Raw genomic sequence first — 22,656 nt, 5'->3', positions numbered from 1 at the left:
CAAGCAAGTGGCTATCAGGACTCAGTGGCCGAGTGGATAACGCGATGGCGTTTGAAGCGAGGGTACTGGGTTCGAGTCCCAGAGTGAACATCAACTCTGAGATGCAGGTATATCCAGCTGACGAGTCCCAAATAGGACGAAACGCGCGTCCTGGATTCCACTGCTAGCCACTATCCATCTCTGCTTACCATGCTTGTGAATTAAGGCTATATTGAGGCAATACGCACAGTGTGCACATATGTCAATTAGAGACTGACCAGTTGCAGTCCTAACACATCGATGGGAAGATTCAAACAAACAATACTAAATGAATTTAAAATATATTTGGCTGACATTTTATCATCTAGCTGATAAAGCAGTTATTTGACAAATCTAAGGGAGCTGACTTTGATCCTATCAAAAATCATGTTTTTATTCAGTTTCACTCATCTTTGTGTAAATATAATATAATGTTAGTTTTATTGTAATTTCAAGTATTATGTTGGATGATAACTCTTATATGTAAACCAACAATAAAAATCAATCTTCTTAATATTTTTTCTACCAAAGACCATGATTCTCTTTAACAAGTTGATTCTTGTAATACTACCCTTGTTGCCTCGTATGACAGCAGTAATTATAAATAAAGTTATTAGTATGATAATAATCGGTCATAATGTTATCTATTATTCATATGTAAACTTATTGATTAAAGTCTGATAACTATTATACATCAGTAAATAGATCAACCAAAAAGAGGGAAATGAATCCCTTCAGTCTTAAAATTCAGTTCATTAAAAAGTCACGTTGTAGTTACTTACGAGAAGTATATCATCCTGGCTCTACTGAAGATAACCCTTAGAATGACAAAAAAGTTGAGAGCACAGACTGAATAGAATGAAAGTTGGATGGTGGTAAGCTCATAAAGGAAAGATGTAGTGTTTATATGAACCAATGATTTCTTTGTATTGATGACTGTTTTGATTTTGAATTCCAAATATAGTCCATTCGTTCGTGCTCATCTAATACTTCTTGATAAAATTGCGTTATTCCTGAGATTACTAGTTTATACCGTAGTTCAAATACTCCTAAACATCACATTGGTGTCGTGATGGAGCCTCTGATGGGACGGTTGGATACATATTCAGATTTTAATGCTTTTGCGGATTATATGGAGAGGTTCGGAATCTGGGCTAAGACCAAGGAAGATATTGTGGATTTTAATATTGTGTCTCACTTCCTTACGTTCATCGGAAAAGAAGCATACCGCTTAATAAAGACTTTGGCATTTCCAGACAAGCCGATTTCACTCCCTTATGCAACTCTCAAGCAACTACTGCTGGACCATGTAAAGTATTCAAATTTCGAATGCGCTAAAAGAGAAAAATTCGATGAAATGACTCGCCAGAACATCAGGAATTCCACTACTTTACTACGTCGTCACAGTCCAATACGTAATCAAGGTTATTCAGATAACAATGCATTGGTGAGTTGTGAAACAGTTCACGAAGATTAGCACAAATTTGGTAAATGCTTGTTCTGTGGCAAGTTTCACCCATGTAATTCACGTGTATTTCGTAATTCTAAATGCTTTAAATGTGGTAAAACTGGACACATTCAGTCAGTTTGTAATACCATGATTCATTTCGCTGAAACTAATGCTAAAATTTGGGATTGGGATTCTACTAAGTTGGATGTTTCTAATAATCACTTATCTTTATCCAAGACTTCTAGGAGCGACATAGGGTTGTGGAGACAGGACTATGAAACATATTTTGTAAACAATCTTTCATAGTTTTTGCATGTATTTTGTGTATTTTCATATTCTGTACATTTAGCATTAAACAATTGTACTTGTTGTTTAAGTGTATTACTTTGAACACTGGTAATTTGACTTCCTTCCGTTTTGAGTACAACATATCGCGACATTGTTACTGCTCCTCAATAAATACACTCTAACTCACATCTGCATCGTTCTGCTATGTCTGAAAATATGTTAAATGAAATATTCATTGCATATCATCTATATTCATAGACAATTTTGACATTCTCATTGAATTCTGCACTTGGTAAATCTACTGGATCCATATCATCCATATTGGGATTACTAATCTTTCATAATTGTGGATTATCGGGACGAAACTCAACTGAACACGCAATTGCCTGAAAAGTTAAGTAACGTTCCCTTTATTTTTATTTGTGTGTAATTAACTTATTAACTGTTAATTGTCACATAAACTTTAGACGTAATATTTTTGTTGCTATTTTTTGGTTGTCATACGTTTTGGTCCACCACAGGGTCACATTACATTCCACAGTTGAATGAAACCCAGAATCACTGTGAGACAAAAGTTTCCAATCAACCAACTTATCAGATTTTTCACGTTATTGTACCAGATATGGTTTGTCAAAATGATCCACATATTTCTGATGAAATTTCTCACAACTCTGAAAATAATATCTTGAATGAGTCAAATTATGATCAAAAACCGAATTCAGTTTTGGTAGATGCTGATTTTCATAATGATCCATTATTTTTCAATGAAACTTTTAATAAATTTGAGGGAAATATTTCAGACAAACCAAATCTTGATGTCATATCATATATTATTTATCCTCATAATGCATTTGCTTCTTGTGGGAAACTTATTCAATGCTAAGCACGAGCACTAAGTGAGCTTAATTTTCATTACAATTCGGATAACTTCATATCAACTGTTGTTTATACTTATCATGAAGCCATTTCTAATGAATACTCTAGTCAATATGTGAAATATGTTTTAAATGAAACCGCATTATCCATAACTTGGGGATATAAAGATCCAACATTATTTTGTGGGGTAAGATAGTGTTGGAAAATCTATGGTTGAAACTCTAGATATCAGTGGTTTCAGTGCACAATCGACATGGTGATTGTATACAATTCTAGGACCCAGGTGAGTCCGTCCCCATTTCGATTGTTAATTCTAATACTAACGAGTGCATTCTAGATAATAGAGTCTATATCAAATACACTGTCGAACAGACGTAAGGTGAACTTAAGAAGACGTACAATCGATTACAGACACTTACACTCCAATTTAAGCTGTGGCGGATGTGGTGTTTATATGAACCAATGATTTCTTTGTATTGATGACTGTTTTGATTTTGAATTCCAAATATAGTCCATTCGTTCGTGCTCATCTAATACTTCTTGATTAAATTGCGTTATTCCAAGGATTATTAGTTCTTGCTTTAATTCCAATACTTCAAATTATCACAAAAGATTAGAAAGTTAACAGTTTATAACAACTAAAATATCATTTCAACATGACTACATTGAACGTGAAGCATAAAAAATATGATAGTGTTGAAGAAACTATTGATTTAGTTTTTAAGGGGTTAAAACATTTGTATAATTTGATTTGTGCTACAGATATACTACTAGAACTGTACACATGATACTGGCGACCCCATAGTCTATATGAAAGCTATAATCAGAACAAGGAAAACTTGGCTTTGAATTTTATCTATTTCCAAACTACACTGTATTCCATGTGAAGAGAGTTTTAGAAGAAGTTTGTGTGAGACGCTATCGAAAGCCTTACTAAAGTCGAAGTACAGAATTATCACCGACTGGCTAACATCTCTTCTCTGGGTAATTTGATCAAAAAATTCTAGGTGTGATGTGGAGCATGAGCGTTCAGTCATAAACCCGTGTTGGGATGTACTAATCAGATTAGCCGAAAGCAAAAATGATAATAGCTGTTTTTGGATGATTTTTTCCATAGTTCTTGATAGCACGGATGTCAAATTAATTGGTCTATAGTTAGCACTGTCACTGAGTGATCTGGTTTTGAATCTGAGGGTGATAAGAGATGTCCTCCATACAGATGGATAGGCCCCATATTCCATAGATAGGTTGAAAAGTTTTAAACAAAATAATGGGAATTATCTACTACTATATTTCAAAAATGATGAAGGAATCCCGTCAGGTCCACAGTCATAGGACTTTTTCAGGGCAGCTATGGCCTGCTTGATTTTGGAGGGTACGAAACCAATTTTCGACAGGTGCCTGCATGTCAGCATTGGAAATGTATTGATACAGCTTTCAGTTCTAGTGTTATAGCACTGCGAGAAATGCTGACTGAATTGTTCGCAAATAATATCGGGGTCATCAGCAATTCTTCCGTTAACTATGAAGAATTTCGTCGTGCCAAGAGAATTTGACTTCACATGCGATTTAAAAAGCCGAAGTATTGGTAATTCTGGGCTTTTATTACCTAGGGCTTTATTTTCTATATTCATAAAACACTTGCATTTAGATGAAGCACTCCTGTTGATTAAGTTAAGTATACTCTGAAGTACATACAAGTCATTATGCTCGTGGTAGCGGTGTTTTAATTTCCTCAGCTGTCTTTTAAAAGTTTTAAATCTATTCTGGCCCCTACTGGCGTTACAAGCCACATGGCTAATAATTGGAGCAATGCAGTCGAGGCAGTATATCAAGTTGTGGTATAGATCAGAGAGCGCAATGTCAATATTATTTGTGGTAAAATAAGTTTCCCATGGTAAACAACGAATAGAAGTTTCAGTCCATTTCCGGGTTTGTTGGTCAAAATGTCTATTCTTGTACATCATTGCAGCTTTAGAATTCAATTGTATGGCGTCGAAAGAATGAATAATACTCAATAATACTCTGTGATTACTCTTAAAAAACTCATGACTGATATGCATTGACATAGAATCTATGTTGATTGTAAACAGTATTCAAGCATATTATTTCTCCTAGTCAGTTGTCGGACCTTTTGGACTCATCCATTAAGTTCTAGTGTTTCAACTAACTTGTCATGTCGACCTGGTACCGGAATCGAACCCCATGTAATGTTTGGCAGATTAAAATCACCTCCGATGATTTTAAAAGTATGTGTTTGGTGTGGAGCGATGGAAAAGATGTTTGTTAGTAATCTGTCAAACCTAGAGTCTGCATGAGGTGGTCTGTATATGCATCCCACCAGTAGATAATTTAGAGATCGAGTACAACAACAGTATGCTGGAGGGATCGTCCAGCTCTACTCGTCTCGGACTCACTTATATCCTGATTCTAGGAGACTTCAATCTTCCTAAAGGCAATTTTGCGGAACATATGTATATTGGAGGTGAAAACTCATCTGAAGCTCGCTTCTTCAACCTCATTGGGATCTGGGATTATTCAAAAATGTGAAGTCGGCAACTCTGTCGTGCTTAGACTGGGTATTTTCAAAAGAAGAATTCCTAGTCGACAACCTCTCAACTCTGGGTCCCCTGGGGAAAAGCGACCACGTCATTACATACTTCAGTCTTGTCAGCAAAACTGAGCTAAGATATCCCACCAACAACGGGCTCTGGAATTTCAAACTATCGAATGTGTCAACTTTATAGAATTATCTACAACAGGTGTATTGAGATGTTCACCCTCAACTTGCTCACTGGGATTTCTTACTGCACAAGCTCTTATGTGCTACTAAGCATTCAGTTCCTCTAACGGTCCCAAGAAGATACAAACAACCTACAATCATCAAGAACCGCACTCTTCGTTTGCTAAGCCACAAAAGGCACTTTTGGGCTGAATAGAAACGAACTGATATCAACAGCACGTATGGGCAATACAAACATATAAGGAACATATGCACAAAGGCAATAAGAGAAGACAGGATTCAGTACCACACCAAGCTTATCGATAAATTTGTCTACAATCCGAAAAGCTTATTCGATTACGCAGCTTCTCTTTGACAAGCCAAAACTGGAGTTTCCCAGCTGCTGGGTCCTGATGGCCCGACCAGTAACGACGGGGATGCTGCTAAACTTTTGGCTGAACAGTACTCTCGGACATTTCAACCGACCCACATCAACTACACTGGTGAAAGCTTCGTCTGCAACTGCACAGGAATTTCCGAAATGAACCTGAGCGCTGACCTGGTGTTCCGTAAACTGCAGCACATAAGAAAAGACACTTCTCCTGGTCCGGATATGGTTCATTCTGCTATACTGGGAGAAGCAGCCTCAATCCTGGCAACATTGCTTAGCGTGATGTGCCCACACTTCATAAGTCGAGGCAAACTACCGGAAACTTGGAAGCTGGTTCACATCACACCAATTTTCAAGGAAGGTCGACGCAGCGAACCTTCGAACTACCGACCGGTAACCCTTCGCTCTATACTTTCTAAAATTATTGAGTCCCTGATATGAGATGGTATAAACGACTACTTATTATCTCTAAAGTTCTTCTCACCCCAACAGTATGGTTTCAGGAAGGGTCACTCTTGTATAATCAACCTGCTGACTGCGATGGACAGATGGACAATCATCCTTGATTGCAAGAGTAGGGTTGACATTATTTGTCTTTATTTCTCTAAAAGCTTTTGATGGGGTCAACCACATATGTTTTATCAGTAAGCTTAAACGATTGGGTATCAAACCACCTCTAATTGACTGGCTCACTTCATATCTAAAAACTCTACATTTTAAGGTCGGGGTTAACTTCACTTTCCCTCAGGCCGTGAAATGTCCTAGTGGGGTCCCCCAGGGCTCAATACTAGGACCTCTTCTCTTCTTGATTTATATAAACGGTCTCCTACAATATGTATCAACTGACTTATTGCATTTTACTGATGATGTGAAACTTTGGAGAGAGATACGCCACCAAGAGAATATACTGGCACTTCAGGAGGGTCTGACTCGACTTCAAAGTGGGGCAGATGAAAACGGACTTACCTTCAACACTTCAAATTGTAAAGTTGTCCATCTAAGACATATCACAGACTACAGTTACAACTTAGGCAACTCCTCTCTAGAAGTATCTCAAGTCGAAAAAGATTTAGGAGTGTTGGTACCCTACGACTTGAAGTCGTACGCTACTGTGACAAAAACGCCTTTCAAGCAAACCTTGCACTGGTAACATTGAAGCGCATTTTTGGCCAGTTTGATGGTAGAACCTTCCACATATTCTTCAACAGTTTTATTCGCCCCCATTAACAGTACGGAAATATAGTATTTCCTTCCTCCCTCCAAAAGGATAAGGACACTCTGGAACGTATCCAACGTCGAGCCACGAAATCGGTTCGGGGACTGAAATTCAAACCTTACGAAGAGAGCCTCCGATCACTTAACCTTTACCCGTTAGAGTACAGGCGTCTTAGAGGTGACCTTCTTATGACTTACAGTATCCTTAACACTTCTGGTCATTCCCTTAAACATCTACTTAAGCTTAGTCACAACATTAACCTAAGAGGTAACATCCAGAAACTGGAGACCTAGCATAGCAGAACGGACTGTAGACAAGAACTTCTACTCCTTAAGAGTCGTCAAATTCTGTAATCGGTTGCGGGCTGAACTAGTCCAAACGACTTTCCAGGGGTCATTCAAGAGGAAACTTGACCTATTCTTAAGGACTAAGGATAAGTTATTATGATTTACAATTTCTTTTTTTCTTATCATCGTTAATATAAATAGGTCCCTGCCTGGAGGTATTGGTGATCCACTGCTACTCGACACAGAAGCCCGTTAAGCGAAAGCTTCTTCTATTCTGTCCACAATCATTTGGACCATTTGAACCATTTACTGAGTTCAACGTGCGCGGCGAGTTTGCAGTTAGTTGGTACGAGATGCCCCCTAAGAAAAATGAACCCTCTAAAAAGAATGCTGAAAAACAGAAGCAGAAGATCGTCGAGGTAGTTCATAAATTTCGCCCATACTATTTTTTCTCAAGGATAAAACTTTTGGAATGAAAAATAAGAAAGGGGCCAAGCAACAAAAGTTCATTCAACAAGTGCAAAAACAAGTTACTCAAGGTAACAGGTCTGCCAAAGAGGTGCGAAACAATTTTCTAGTTAAATGTCATTTAGTTAGAGCGTGAAAAACAATTGAAGGAAGACAAGAAAAAAGAGAAGCTCGAACTTAATGATTTGTTCAAGCCTGTGTTGGAATTACAAAAGTGTGCGAAAGGTGGGTGGTATATATTATGCTAGCTGTATTCCTTAGGGGTTGATCCAAAGTCAGTTCTATGCGTCTTCTTTAAACAGGGTTTATGTGCCAAAGGTGATAAGTGCAAATTTTCCCATGATTTGACTGTTGAACGGAAGGCAGAAAAGCGTGGAATTTATTCTGAGTCTGATAAAACGGATGGTACTATGGATGACTGGGACATAAATAAATTAGAAGAAGTGATTAGCAAAAAGCATGGTGCTGATAACAAAGGGTTACCACCCAGTACTATAGTAAGTTATAGGTTTTCACATCAGGTCTTTAGGTATGTAAGTACTTCATTGAAGCAGTGGAAAATTTCAAGTATGGTTGGTTTTGGGAGTGTCCGAATGGGAAGACATGTCATTACAGACATTCCTTGCCACCTGGTTTGCTTGCGTTTGCAACTAATCGTTTTAGGTTTCATCTTACAACGAGATAAAAAGAAAATGGAAGAACAAAAGGAGATAATATCCATCGAGGATTTAGTTGAACGGGAGGTACATATAAAACATCACTCAGTGATGTTTCCAATTTATTTTGGTATTTGTGGGTAGTCTTGTTTTGACACACATTTCTTACGTGGCGACAAAAGTGAATAAAAGTAGCTTTCAATGTAAACTGGTACGTAATTTGGTCATGTGTTGGCACGAGTATATGAAGACCTATTTCAGCCAAATTCATAACGTCCAGACTTTCATGTTCATCTGTCATTGTTGAAAAAAGGATAAGGTAATAAACGCTAGAGTGGACATACTGATAGTGTTAAGACATGGACAAGGGCTTGGTTATTTGAATTTCCATCTGGCAGGTTCGAAAGAGTCAAACTGGAAAGGGCATTAAAATGAGGGGATAGAGTATCTAAAAAGATATTTTGATACATGGGAAAAATAACGGGTATTGGTACATCACGTAGTAGGTCCAACTACTGACTTCTAAACTTTTTAATGCACATCGCAAAGCTTAACATAAAGTCGGTAAGTACCCAGATTAGGTTTTAATGAACTATATACCGATCAAATCGTGACAGTTAGTAATAACTTGTCAAGTGAAATGTCACTTCGTCTAAGTTCACAAGATAACAGACTCGTGAAACTCCTTTTAGATGAAAATAGTGACATCAAAAAAGACAGGTGACAAACTATCAAAGCAGGTATCTAAAATTATAGATAGGGATCCTATGCTTGTTGGGGAAGTCGTATATAGGTTCACAAATCTGTAAAATATTTCTAGATTGTGGTACCATGCGAATGGTTTCTGACGTCTGTTTTGTTAACTGATTACAGGCATTAATCTAAGATGGCTGTTAGTAATACTCTCGGATTCTGTTCCAAAACACTTTTTCTCCACTCTTTCAGTGAGTATTTTTTATTTAGGGTGTTCGGACATTCTAGTCCTTTTAGATAAGAGGGATAGAAAAAGATAAGGATAGTGAGTAGTTAATCCTTAGTATTTTGGCACTTTTAGCGTTTATTTAAACCAATTTTATGCTTCTTCGATTTGTCTTACATGCATTTTTGGTTCGTTACATTAAAATTACGTTTTCGGGTTATCAAAACTGACCTAAATGCTTTGATGCTAACTGAGGTCTTACTGAGCTTTTTATTTAATCTAACGTGTGATCTTACAGGGGATTTTTATCTTTTAGAGGCAAGCTCTTGGACTAAATCAAACCAGAGTTACTTTACATACATTTATGGAATGGAAGAAACGAAAGGTAATGTGTTTTCATTCAAAACTTACCGTATTCTAAAAGAGGCTTGAGAAAATCGAGAAACGACATGCTGATAAAGCGATGCGAGAAGCCAGTTATAAACAAGGCCGTTCCGCAGGGGTGAGTTCGTTTAGCTTCTAGTTATTTTATTTGTTTACTCAATGCACAAAATCTGAAACAGCTGGACATAAAAATTGTGTGGTACATAAATAAGATTACAATACGACGAAATGAATGAGGGGGGAAGTGCAATTAAGAAATAAGCGAACAGTTCTATATTATGGGAGCTGTAGTTGAGTTAAAAATAAAACGGAGATACCCTTTCAGTTAAGAGTTTTCCACACTTTTATGAGAAATGTAGAACAAAACGATGTCATGATCACTACTGACTTCTATTCTGACCCATGCCTGATAATGTCTCAAGACGAGTCGGACCACTTCTAGGCATTTGTATGGTTTACATAGACACAAAGTTTTAAGATCAATTACTAGAGAAAATTTCAACTGACTTTTGAAAATTTTTTTCAAGTCATATGTCTGCCAATTTTAGGTTATCAGGGCAATTCTATTTATAATTTAGAAGGGTAAGTTGATCGTAGAACCTTCAACATACTTTCCACTCTTTCATTTCAGCGGAATGTTACAAAAAATCTGAGAAAACTTTTTGGGCAAAGTGGTCTGATATGTATGATGCTGTAGAGGCTTATTTATTTCTTTTAGTGGGGAGAAACAAAGAATACTTTTAGTCGGTGTAAAAGTAAAAACAAGTCATATTGCTATCCTTATGGGAGATTAACGAATTTTGGTCCTACTGGTATGTGATTAGATTGGCACTGTTTATTGTCTTGATTACACGTGTCAATGCTTACGCTGAATATAAAGAATAACAAGAAAGCTAGTCCCTTCTGTACACTATATTTTTGATCTACGTTGTGACTGACTGAGCTGACTGACTATATTTTTGAAATTGTATTTGAGAAGATATCACAGCCGTTTGTTGAAGCTTAAGAACGACATCTAGCATGAGACTGATGAGTTTCGAACTGAATGAAACGTACATTCTACTTCCACTACTAGTCATTATCAAGTGAGATCAACTTTTTGAGACATCTTTGAGTTGCGAGCAAACGTTTGTGGGTTCGCTGAATTATTTATCATATTGTGCTTATTGGATTATCACTCGTCCATGAGCAGCCGTAGTAAGTATGGCAAGTCAATATAGCTCCATAATAAATGAAATAAGGTGTCAAATAGACCCACAAAATCATGCACTACTAGTCTTTTTGAGAACTTTAGGGTGCTCTCATGACGTTTACAGAGTGATAATGGTTAGTTTGAGTGTATTGGGCGAAATAAATTGAAATGGATTATATTATTGTTTTTTGTAAACGACACATTTCATCAATTCCATAATTATTTTTTCTTAATTAACTGATATCACTTTTTTATTTGACTAAATTTCTTTTTTGATTCCTCGTGGGGTGTTGAAACTTGTCCTAATTTACTGTTATGTCAAATCTTCATAGGTTAGTTTCCTTGTTCGCATGACTATAAGGTTGCATCAGGACAGGTTGTGGAGTTGTTATAATTTCTCTTATTACGACCCAGCTGTTCCCACTGTTTAGTATTCTTGGACACTTCACTCGACAAGTCTCCAAATCAGAACACGGTTGAACAGGAACGAAATTATATTCTAAATAACAAGGGTAGATGGAAGTAATAGGCGCAATAAGAAAAAAACGTCAGTATATTTACGGTTTTTACATGAGAAGACTCTAGAGTCCTCTCCAAGTATTCACTAGCGCTGATTGGATAAGAAATAGCCGATCAGCGTGCACCAACACAATCCTGCACGAAACGTGCTTTAATTCAATCTATATTCCGCTAACTGGAGGGTTATTATGATTTCATTGGCTTCATAAGTGCATTAAAAATGTTCGATTTTTACACTCTAATTTATTCTATCTACATACTAATGTACGTAGGTACGAAGTTCTACTTTGTTGCTGTCTGTCTGTCTGTCTGCTATCTTCATAGAGTTATTTTATTCTTTACTTATTACTCTTGAGTATTTGTCTTCTAAAAGAAATGGATTATATTATTCCCATCTTTTACTTGTTTCATATTTGTTGATCCCGATTGTAGATAAGTGGTCGGGAGATCTTTGAGTTTGACCCAGCATTGGTTATGGAGGCGCTGGATGATGATGAGACATCTGGAGTTGTTGACTCTAAAATTCGTGATGATGGAGAAAATGAAGTTAGTATACAATTTAACCCTATTTATTTCTTACCAAAGTTAAGTCATTGGTTTTCGAAATTGTTACTTATTAGTATGAACGCCAAACTTCCGTCCGCTGATTTTTGATTACCAAAAGTAACGTTAGGTTTAATATTATACATGTATCTCACGGCTTGTTGCATTATCCTAAATTTTGTTACTAAGTTGCATTATTTCTTTGATATATTTGTGTTTGCTCTAACTAAACTTCGATACCACGATACAGCAACACTCTTCTCTCAACCTCGGCTACTCCAAAACGCAAATCACATAAAGGAAATTTGTTTTGCAGAAAGCAGAATAATGTTCAATAGAGCCCATTCAATTATATGATGATTATGGTCAGTGATTATTGGTTCAAACTAAACAATTTTCGTTCAAATGAAAGATCATAGCGAATTAACTGATACCATAAAAATGTACCGAATGTCAACTAAAGAAAAGCACTTTAAATCAATATGTAAATTTTAGGACTGATTTCTTCCGAATAAATTATATCTAGGGATTTAGTATATTCAGCATTACTGTAGTTAACCGTTTTTGTTTTTATCTTCAGGTATTTTAGTGTTATAGTATTACTAGCTGGCGTAAGGGACGTAATACAACACATACTTGTATTTGAATTTCGAGGGAGACAAGAAACTAAGAGAAACAGTAGGATCACTAGAAAACTGTCTCATAAGAACTACAGTTCATTACATAGCGAACTTTTAAGTGAAACATTAACACCAAGCCCTGTTTAGTGTGAAAGAGACAGATCACATCCTTGGTTTCTGAGATAATAGCTGAGTATTATTAGTTTTACTCATTGCGCTATTCGGTAGGCTTTAGAATCAAATGTTATCCATTTAAAATAATCTCAGTCGTTGGTTGCTACATTTTGGAAATAGGAACAAGTGTCTGATATGTGGGTCAAGTTTTAGGAGATCGCGTCCTGTTGTAAATCCAGTTAGATCACACGCTATCATAAGTGCGGATAGCCGGCAAAAAGTGCACACATGGACTGACTTACTGAAAGCGAATGAATTATTCATTCCATCGTGGACACTGACATAGTCTCTGTGTCCTGTTATATGGTTAAACACATTGACACTTAACTATTACCGAATTCTTAGATCTGAAGACGTTTAGGATTAGTAAGTGTGGTGAGTCAGTAAACCTTCATGATATACAAACGAGATCATGTAATAAATCAACAAATTCTTACATTGTTAATCAAATCACTAAAGTTTATTAATGATGGCACCCTTAATCATATCACAGTTAATTGTAAGTTGTCATTTTAGTGCTTTTCATCAGTGATGAACATTTTCATTGATGTTGCCTGATTTCCTTTTAAATACATTTATCGATCGGGTTGCTTTGTCTTACTTTTTGTTTACTGTCCTGTGTTTTTATCTTTTAGTATGATGGTCCTGTTAGGGATATTGACTTGAATATGTTTGGGATCGAAGTTCTTGAATATGAGGACAGTAAGTTTGTGTGATATATGTAAACTTTTATTTCAAGCTGTTCTCTTATTCTCTCCGCAACCAATTAGAATTATTGCGTATATATATATATATATATATATATATATATATATATATATATATATATATAATGTAAAGCTTGTGATGTACTGTTATTGGATCTTTTCTTATTTTCTACCCTCAAGTTTACAGTATGTGCTATAGCTTTGATGCAAATCAGTGTTGTATGAAACAACAGATAGTTTGTCTTACATGTTCAGGGCTTCTGTGGTCACAAACCTGATTCGTGTGATGAATACTCATAAGTCTTGATATACATTAAGAACATTTCCGAAGCTGATTTTAGTTCTTTCTTAAGTTCGAGTTTGATTTCATGACTTATCTGATTTGCCACGTTTAACATCATACAAATGGTCTTTTGTTTTAAGTTTCGACTCGTGTGTGGGGTCATCTCGAGAGAATACTGAAGATGGGGAATTCTGTGACTTCAGAAGGTTAAGTCTATTGAGATATATTGGGGAATATTATTGTTTCCTAACGAATATTTATTTGTGATGAAGGTTTACAGCTTGGATGGATGCGTTTAGTGGTATTAATTGCAGATTTTCCTCTGCCGTTTTGGACAACATCATCAATCCCTTTTTCATGTGCTAGGGGCTGATATTACTATTGTTCACACTGAAAATAGAAGCTTCACAGTTAGACCATTTAGTTCAGTAAATACAACGCTACTGAAATGTCCGTCTATACTTTCTAAGAGTTTTCAGCATTTTAGTTTAAACACTTTAAATTACTTTCATTAGTTTTTTTAATCGAAATCACTCTAAGCTATCTTCTAGTAGGGTCGTTGATGTGTTAGGTGATTCAAGTTAATCGCTTGGGATCTCTAGGTCTAGGTTTCTTGGTATTTAGAACTCATCAACAAAGTGTATTTAGAATTACGGGTTAACTCGTGTTCGGATTTGTGTCACAAGCAGAAACGTTATCAATAAGCTCTTCCAGTTGTGACTGATTACCTTTAGGGTTGAGACATTACATCAGTTAATCATGGTATAGTAATCAAAATTGTAGACGGTAAATTCTATCCACCTAATATCAAATAGAGAGCATTAGAGTGTTTGACTACTTGACGTAATAACCATATTTCAACTTGATTGGCACGTTTCAACCAACACTAGGGATTAGACTATTCAGTACCAAATGAGTGGTTGTGTCATCTTCCAAAATGAACTACGAAAAATTAATATTAGGGATTTAGTAATCTTGACGTTTATTTTCAGAGGCGTAATGTTGAACATTAACAGCATAAAGCTCTTTTCATTTTTCAGAGGATGATGGAACTGAATTAACAGGGGATTGTGCTATACCGGAAGTTAGCGAAATTCACGAGAATGGTTATAATACTGATGGTTAGTTAATTATCATTTTTATTGGTTATTCTGTTTTTCATCATAGAGTACGCATAGTTGTACATTTTGTTTTTAATCCAAAGTACGTTATTTATCAAAAAACTGTAACAATGCTCACATTCAGACAGGAGTGGTCTAGTGGTAAAGCAGTTCAACTTTCAGCCAGGTCACAGGTTTGAATCTTGCTCTGCTTACTAACTTTTGAGCCGTTGAGCATTATCACGAGTCCTACCACTTAATGTGTGATTTAAAACCAAGTACATGTGGTATTTTACAGACATTATCACGGTTTCATAAATGCATTAGGTAAGAATATTGCCTTATGACCCTGTCAAATATCTTGTGACGAACCACCAGTCAGAATATCGTTTTCTGTGACCTTATCCCTAAGCCAACCAGTGACAAGCCAATCAGTACTAGTAGCTTTGAGTCAACTCTAAATCCTCATTGCTCCTCGATACAATGGTTTCTCGCCTTTCTCTGCCCGTTGAGTTCAGAACACGATGATCAGCCTCTATCGTGTGAATAATATATTCCAAACATACGTAGTTTATATGCAAGCAGACTAGACCGCATCGCACTAAAATAAAAATAAAAATTATACAATATTGAGCCGAAATTGGTTGTGAGCAGGGAGGAATAAAATATAGATTGGGAACAAATTAAGGATAATAAATCGTATATTAATGGGTCAAACGAAGGCTTATCATCAAAGGTATATGAAAATATATAATCTAGTTACTTAATTATACCATAAGAAGCTACGTATATATAATTATTACCCACCTACCCCTGTTACCCTCTGCGGATGAGCAAAGGCCGCCCACCAGAATTCTCCACCCATCTCTGTCCTGGACAATCCTTCCCAGTTGCTATTCGTTCTTTCGATGTCTGCATCTAATCCCCGACGTAGCGTGTTCTTCGGCCTCCTTCTTTTCCTCTTCTCTCCACTATCCCAAGTTAGCGCTTGGTTCGTGATTCAGCTTGTTTATTTTCACAATGCATATCCTATCCACCTCCAACGTCTTTTCCCGATTTCCTCTTCAGCTGGAAACTGGTTTGTTCTCTTCCACAGTAGTTTTTTGCTGATGGATAAAATACTTCTTAATGTTTTCCTGAGCCTTTCCCGCCTATTGCGAAAACTTTTCAGGATCGCTCGAACACAAGTGCTTTCTCATAGTGAAGGAATTCGATGTATGGTGACGACTTCCATTCACTTGATGGCTTAAGAAGGAAGATCTGTAGGTGCTGCTTCTATGTCCGGTAGGTTGAGTGGGGCTGGTCTATTCAAGAGTTGCTCAAAGTGCTCTGCCCACTTGTTCTGTTGTTTTTCGATTTCAGTGATTGGCTTGCCTTCTTTGTCCTTGACTGGTCTCTCTAGTTTACCAGTTTCTTTGTTGTATCATGTAGTTATCTCATATTTCTTTCTCTTACAGCTTTCTCCACTGTCATCGATGGCCTTCCACGTATTTGCGCTTGTCAGGTCCAATGTTCCTCTTAACTTGCTTGTTTGCTTCTGTGTATTCATCTTGTTCCCTGACTTTCTCTGCCCACGTTCGACTGCTGTTAATTGCTGTGTTCCTTTTCTTCCTTTTTTGAATCCTGTCCAGGGCTTCGAAAGAGGTTCATTCCTTATGATGGCGCATGTTTCGGCCCAGCACATCTTGGCACGTTGAAGTTAGTGCTTCTTTGATCCCTTTTACAGTTGTTCTCCACAACAGTCCCCTCTTCTTTGAGTTGGTTTTGTATGACTTGTAACCTGTTGTCAAGAGCTATCTTGAGTTTGTTATTATATCGAATGAAAACTGTATTAAGCCTTCGTAATGCTGTTTTTCCGATTCTCCAGTGCTTCTTTAGCTTCAGTTTCATCATGGCAACCACCAGGCGGTGATCTGAAGCTGTCAGTTCCTCTCCTGGTCCTCACGTCTTTTACTGACATTCTGAATGTTTTAGTTATGCAAATATGGTTGATCTGATTCTGTGTAGTGTGATCCGGTGAGACCCATTTAGTTTTGTATATGTGTTTGTCGGGAAATATTGTGACACGTATAACACTTTTGTTGACTGCACATAAATGTGAAAATCTGTCACCATTCTCGTTCCTTTCTTCCAGTCAGTTCATGTCGTTCCATGTTATCTTCATACCCTGTGTTGTCCATTCTGACTTTGGAGTTTTGGTCTCCCATCAGGATGATCAGCTCCTTTCCTGAGCTCTTCTTCATAACCGACTGAAGTCTATCATAGAAATGACCTTTGTCGTCCTCATCGCTATCTTTGATGGGTGCATAAGATTGGATAACATTCATTGTGACTTCCTCTCTTTGTTTTGAAGGATGCTTTGATGATTCTCGATCCACTAGATTCCCATCCTATAAGTGCATTACGTGCTTCTTTGGATAGCATCAGTGTAACTCCCTGAGTGAGTGGATCATTTTCTTCTCCATGACCAGAGTACAACACCAGCTCTCCTGAATCTAATCTTTTCTTTCTAGCTTGTGACTAATGGGTTTCACTGATTCTGAGATCCGTCGAGTTGTATCTCCTCATTTCTGTGGCTATTCAACTGACCCTCCTAGTCTCTCACATTGTCCGGACAGTTCATGTGCCTACATTAATTGTTGCTCTGATTGTTAGAAGAGATATCAGCGTCGTGACTTCGTAAGAATCTCGGCTTTCACCATGTGGGGTTATAATTCTTCTGAATGATGATCCTTCAACTCGGAGGACAGAGTTGATATTGTTCAGTTTGTTTAATCTGGTTGGAGTTTGTTTTCAAGGCTTTTTTTGTATGGGATGTGGTTACTGTCCTTATATCCAATCATCCTTTATCCTAGTTTTGGACCAACAGTGGTCTAGAATACCTACGGGCGAGGTTAAATATTTATATGTAGTCCAGAAATATTCTTTGAAAGTTACTACTCAGGTCTTTCTTAATCGGACATAACAGGAGATGTCATATCTTCGTTTTTTATTTCTGCGTATTTATTCGTCAGTTAAGATATAGCCTCCGCTCTCCATATATATTCTATATAACAGGTATGTGTCTTGAGGTTTTATCTCAGAAGTAATATTATGGAGTGTTGTAATCTATTTTGTGCGTAGTTTCGGGTTCTGGGTGTAGAATAAACAATTTTTAGAAGTGACTTTTAATTCCTTAGTAAAGTGAATAGTCTACCATAAAGCAGGATTTAGAAACGTGTACTAAGATAATGACAACTGATGCTTATACTTGAGCCTGTAGCCTTTCTCTATGATATTAAGTATTCGGGATTTGTGTATCATTGAGAAATGTATCTACGATAACTACTTTCACATTTCGGGTATCTGAGTCTGTCGTGACCATAATCGCCATCTGTGAATTGTAATGTATCAACAAAAGATAGTTAAAATGATCTGTTTTTCGGCTTCACTATATTTTATTCAGAACACATTGATACTGTTAAATAATGTTTCAGTAGTATAGTTGCAAATTCTCAAGACTATCACGGAACTAATCACATTAGTCAGTAGTAATGAAAAAATTGCAAATAGAATATTTACATTCCAGCACTCAAAATCCAACTGGTTATTTGTTTACTTATGTTTTTACAGTACATTTTGTTTCTTTGTATTTCGAGACACTATTAGTCAATGATTGAGTTCAGCTGATGAACCATTAAAAACCACGATTCACAGGGTAGACAATACTTCTTAGTTTGGGAGTCGTTGACAATATAGTATTAACAGTGGAAACTACCTAGGATATCAGCAAGGGTTAATCGAATTCTAATGTGAAACTGAGTAAAATGTCACACGGTTCAGCTATGTAGTCTTCTTTAATCAGGAGCAAGAACTTAGGAGATAAGTTTGTAGCAGTTAATAATCCCATTGGGAATGGAAATCGATTAGCTAACCAAACAGATTTTAGTCGACGAGATAGTTATTTTATTGACGGTTATCTCGAGGGTAATTATTGCATATTACTCCAAGTTGTTCTCTTACGATTTATTTTTGATGTAGATGTGGTGATCGATGAAGAATTGTTTGATGAGACAGATCTGGCTGATATTGAAGCTGAGATAAACGAATTGGAATTGGAAGCGTAGTTTTATCTGGCTATATATGTGGTTAGTTTCGTGACAATAGTGTTGTTGTTCATGGTTATGAGCGATTACATATGAGTAGACGAAAACTGTCCTCATCTTAAATTGTTTTTCTTATTTCAGTTCTTGTACAAAGATGCTTCTTTTCACTATATTTTATATTGTGTAAATGTGAGTGCGTTTTGAACTATGCGATTTCATTCGTACACACAGGATTTCATGTGGCTTTTTCCGTAACACTTGGGTGTTTTCTTTCTCGTGTTTCTATGAGAAAATATATTGTTTGAGGACTTTTGAAAATATCCGATAGAATAAAGTAAACATGAGATCACATTTCGTTGAGTGTATCATCTGTATTGAATACATGAGTCTTCAACTATGTTGATATGATATGGAGAATGATTGACTTTATCGGGACCAACGAATAAACGTCGAATTTCATGGTTTCCGATCACCCCCAACCAGCTAAAAACAACAGCCTATTAGAGTAAATCAGTTAATCAGCTACAACATAAAACCAGGCACATATATGCATCGGTCCCAGTTGCCACACCTCATTAGCATAACAAGGTGAACACCAAATTCATAGTAGTGTGATGTTTGAGAATATTTGAATTATGGTATAAACTAATAATCCTTGGAATAACGCAATTTAATCAAGAAGTATTAGATGAGCACGAACGAATGGACTATATTTGGAATTCAAAATCAAAACAGTCATCAATACAAAGAAATCATTGGTTCATATAAACACCACATCCGCCACAGCTTAAATTGGAGTGTAAGTGTCTGTAATCGATTGTACGTCTTCTTAAGTTCACCTTACGTCTGTTCGACAGTGTATTTGATATAGACTCTATTATCTAGAATGCACTCGTTAGTATTAGAATTAACAATCGAAATGGGGACGGACTCACCTGGGTCCTAGAATTGTATACAATCACCATGTCGATTGTGCACTGAAACCACTGATATCTAGAGTTTCAACCATAGATTTTCCAACACTATCTTACCCCACAAAATAATGTTGGATCTTTATATCCCCAAGTTATGGATAATGCGGTTTCATTTAAAACATATTTCACATATTGACTAGAGTATTCATTAGAAATGGCTTCATGATAAGTATAAACAACAGTTGATATGAAGTTATCCGAATTGTAATGAAAATTAAGCTCACTTAGTGCTCGTGCTTAGCATTGAATAAGTTTCCCACAAGAAGCAAATGCATTATGAGGATAAATAATATATGATATGACATCAAGATTTGGTTTGTCTGAAATATTTCCCTCAAATTTATTAAAAGTTTCATTGAAAAATAATGGATCATTATGAAAATCAGCATCTACCAAAACTGAATTCGGTTTTTGATCATAATTTGACTCATTCAAGATATTATTTTCAGAGTTGTGAGAAATTTCATCAGAAATATGTGAATCATTATGACAAACCATATCTGGTACCATAACATGAGAAATCTGATAAGTTGGTTGATTGGAAACTTTTGTCTCACAGTGATTCTGGGTTTCATTCAACTCTGGACTGCAATGTGACCCTATGTCGCTTCTAGAGGTCTTGGATAAAGATAAGTGATTATTAGAAACATCCAACTTAGTAGAATTCCAATCCCAAATTTTAGCATTAGTTTCAGCGAAATGAATCATGGTATTACAAACTGACTGAATGTGTCCAGTTTTACCACATTTAAAGCATTTAGAATTACGAAATACACGTGAATTACATGGGTGAAACTTGCCACAGAACAAGCATTTACCAAATTTGTGCTAATCTTCGTGAACTGTTTCACAACTCACCAATGCATTGTTATCTGAATAACCTTGATTACGTATTGGACTGTGACGACGTAGTAAAGTAGTGGAATTCCTGTTCTGGCGAGTCATTTCATCGAATTTTTCTCTTTTAGCGCATTCGAAATTTGAATACTTTACATGGTCCAGCAGTAGTTGCTTGAGAGTTGCATAAGGGAGTGAAATCGGCTTGTCTGGAAATGCCAAAGTATACTCGTCCTTTACTTGATAGACGGATATTTTGCCTTTGCAATAGGTGACGTAAGTTGGCAAAAGCCAAACGAGATTTTTGAATCCGTGCTGAGATAACGACAGACACTAACCCATTAGGGCTGATCAGACTTCCAAAATAAGTAAAGTTGTCGACGTGTTTAACTATTTCCTTCCCTATCCTGAGTAAGTCAGTAAACTGACATTAATGAAGAACTAGTTTGTGCGAATTGAATTGACCAATTAGTTTAGTGAGGCAATCGAATAAATGACATCATGCGTTGTAGTTCAAAATTGTTACCAATATACTAATGGTTTGATAAACTTGATTAAATTTTTCGAAAATTTGAGTATGCTATTGGCATTTTGCCATACACAATGAAGATTTATGTTGAGACAGAAGCAGATCTCAATTCTAATCTGTTCAAACGAAATTATCATCTATAAACGAATATTTATACCAGACAATATCAGGCTGGACAATACAACGTTGATTACGGACTCTGTTATCAATTAATTTGGAGTAGCCAGTAATTGTTAAGCTGTCAGAGAACTACAATACTATGGGTGACAATAAAAATGTTATTCTTCTTATTATTATTGGTATTGTTATCATTGAATGACTAAGTCTATTGAAGTGAAACTAACTTGTGAAACAGATCGTTCATAATACGTAATCACATTTTTAGGAGTAATTATATAACTTAGTCAATTGGTTATATTATTTAGATTATAAATGCTTAATTGTATGATATTACAAATGTGTTAACTCAGTTATTAATCAATTAATGTAAAATACTATTCAGTTTCATTAATAGAATTCCGACTGATTTTGATTTTAACTGGAGTCAAATAAATTCATATCACTAGCCTTTGTTTTTTTCACTACTCATCATGGAAATCGAGGTCTCAATACCAAGCACAAGCCAGTTAAGCATATCCGCAGACAACAATTATTATTAGTCATTATATTTGAAATTCAAATAATTCCAACGTTTCGTCCAGTTAACTTGTCTGGACTTATTAGTGTTATTATTATTACTATAAACTTATGTGGTGAACATTAAATAGGAATAATATATTTGTAAAATCTCAGCGAATGAATTTGAAGTAAATCCAACGTTTCACCTGGCAATCTGGTCCAAGCTTTTTCAAGGAATTATAATCAAACATCAAAATTATCGAATATAAATAGGTACACGGTTCTTTGTTTCATTGTACACTGAATAGGTCATCCAATCAACGTTCTTATATATTATGTGGTGAACGTTATATGAGCTTAGAAGCTTTAAATTGATGTATTTCATTTTGGTTTTTCTCTATTGTTAGAAATGATACTCGTTCTGCCGTAACTAATAGAATGTTTGTGATTAAACATGTATAATCAGGCAACCACACTATGTGCTGTTTACTGAAGCGGAATGTTACATTGAGTGTTGTGTAATAAAGGGTATGATATGGCAGTGGTGTATTTAATGCGTTTGATAGAAAGAATGGTTACTTTTCGAATTCTTTATTAAAAATTGTTCATTGGTGAATGCAACTGACTGCACATACATAAGAAATAATTGGTTGGAAAATGTTCGAAATTATTGTTAATATAAGATGATTGTTAATTTGTTGGAACGCAAAACAATGTGAAACTGGTACAACTAGTGAATACTTTAAGAGGAAAATACTAAGGTTTGTTGTAAAACAATGTGAAACTCATAATTTAGTTAT

The 22,656-nt window shown here is 36.1% G+C and overlaps 1 protein-coding gene across 1 annotated transcript; it reads left to right on the top strand.

The window, feature by feature from the left end:
* Nucleotides 1-7,574: 7,574 nt before the first annotated feature.
* Nucleotides 7,575-19,212, top strand: Smp_099900 (putative zinc finger protein). The gene is made up of 12 exons (XM_018794940.1): nucleotides 7,575-7,667; nucleotides 7,706-7,807; nucleotides 7,842-7,941; nucleotides 7,978-8,213; nucleotides 8,246-8,348; nucleotides 8,380-8,459; nucleotides 9,608-9,676; nucleotides 9,716-9,793; nucleotides 11,819-11,932; nucleotides 13,359-13,425; nucleotides 14,754-14,834; nucleotides 18,834-19,212. Exons 1-12 carry the CDS (start codon nucleotides 7,602-7,604, stop codon nucleotides 18,917-18,919), a joined length of 1,182 nt encoding a protein of 393 aa, XP_018649302.1. The 5' UTR covers nucleotides 7,575-7,601; the 3' UTR covers nucleotides 18,920-19,212.
* Nucleotides 19,213-22,656: the final 3,444 nt, after the last annotated feature.

The sequence above is a fragment of the Schistosoma mansoni genome, chromosome 1 (genome assembly GCF_000237925.1).
Source record: "Schistosoma mansoni strain Puerto Rico chromosome 1, complete genome".
NCBI lineage: Eukaryota > Metazoa > Platyhelminthes > Trematoda > Strigeidida > Schistosomatidae > Schistosoma > Schistosoma mansoni.
Note: the sequence above shows the minus strand (reverse complement) of the source record. Positions and strands in the feature narration are given on the sequence as shown.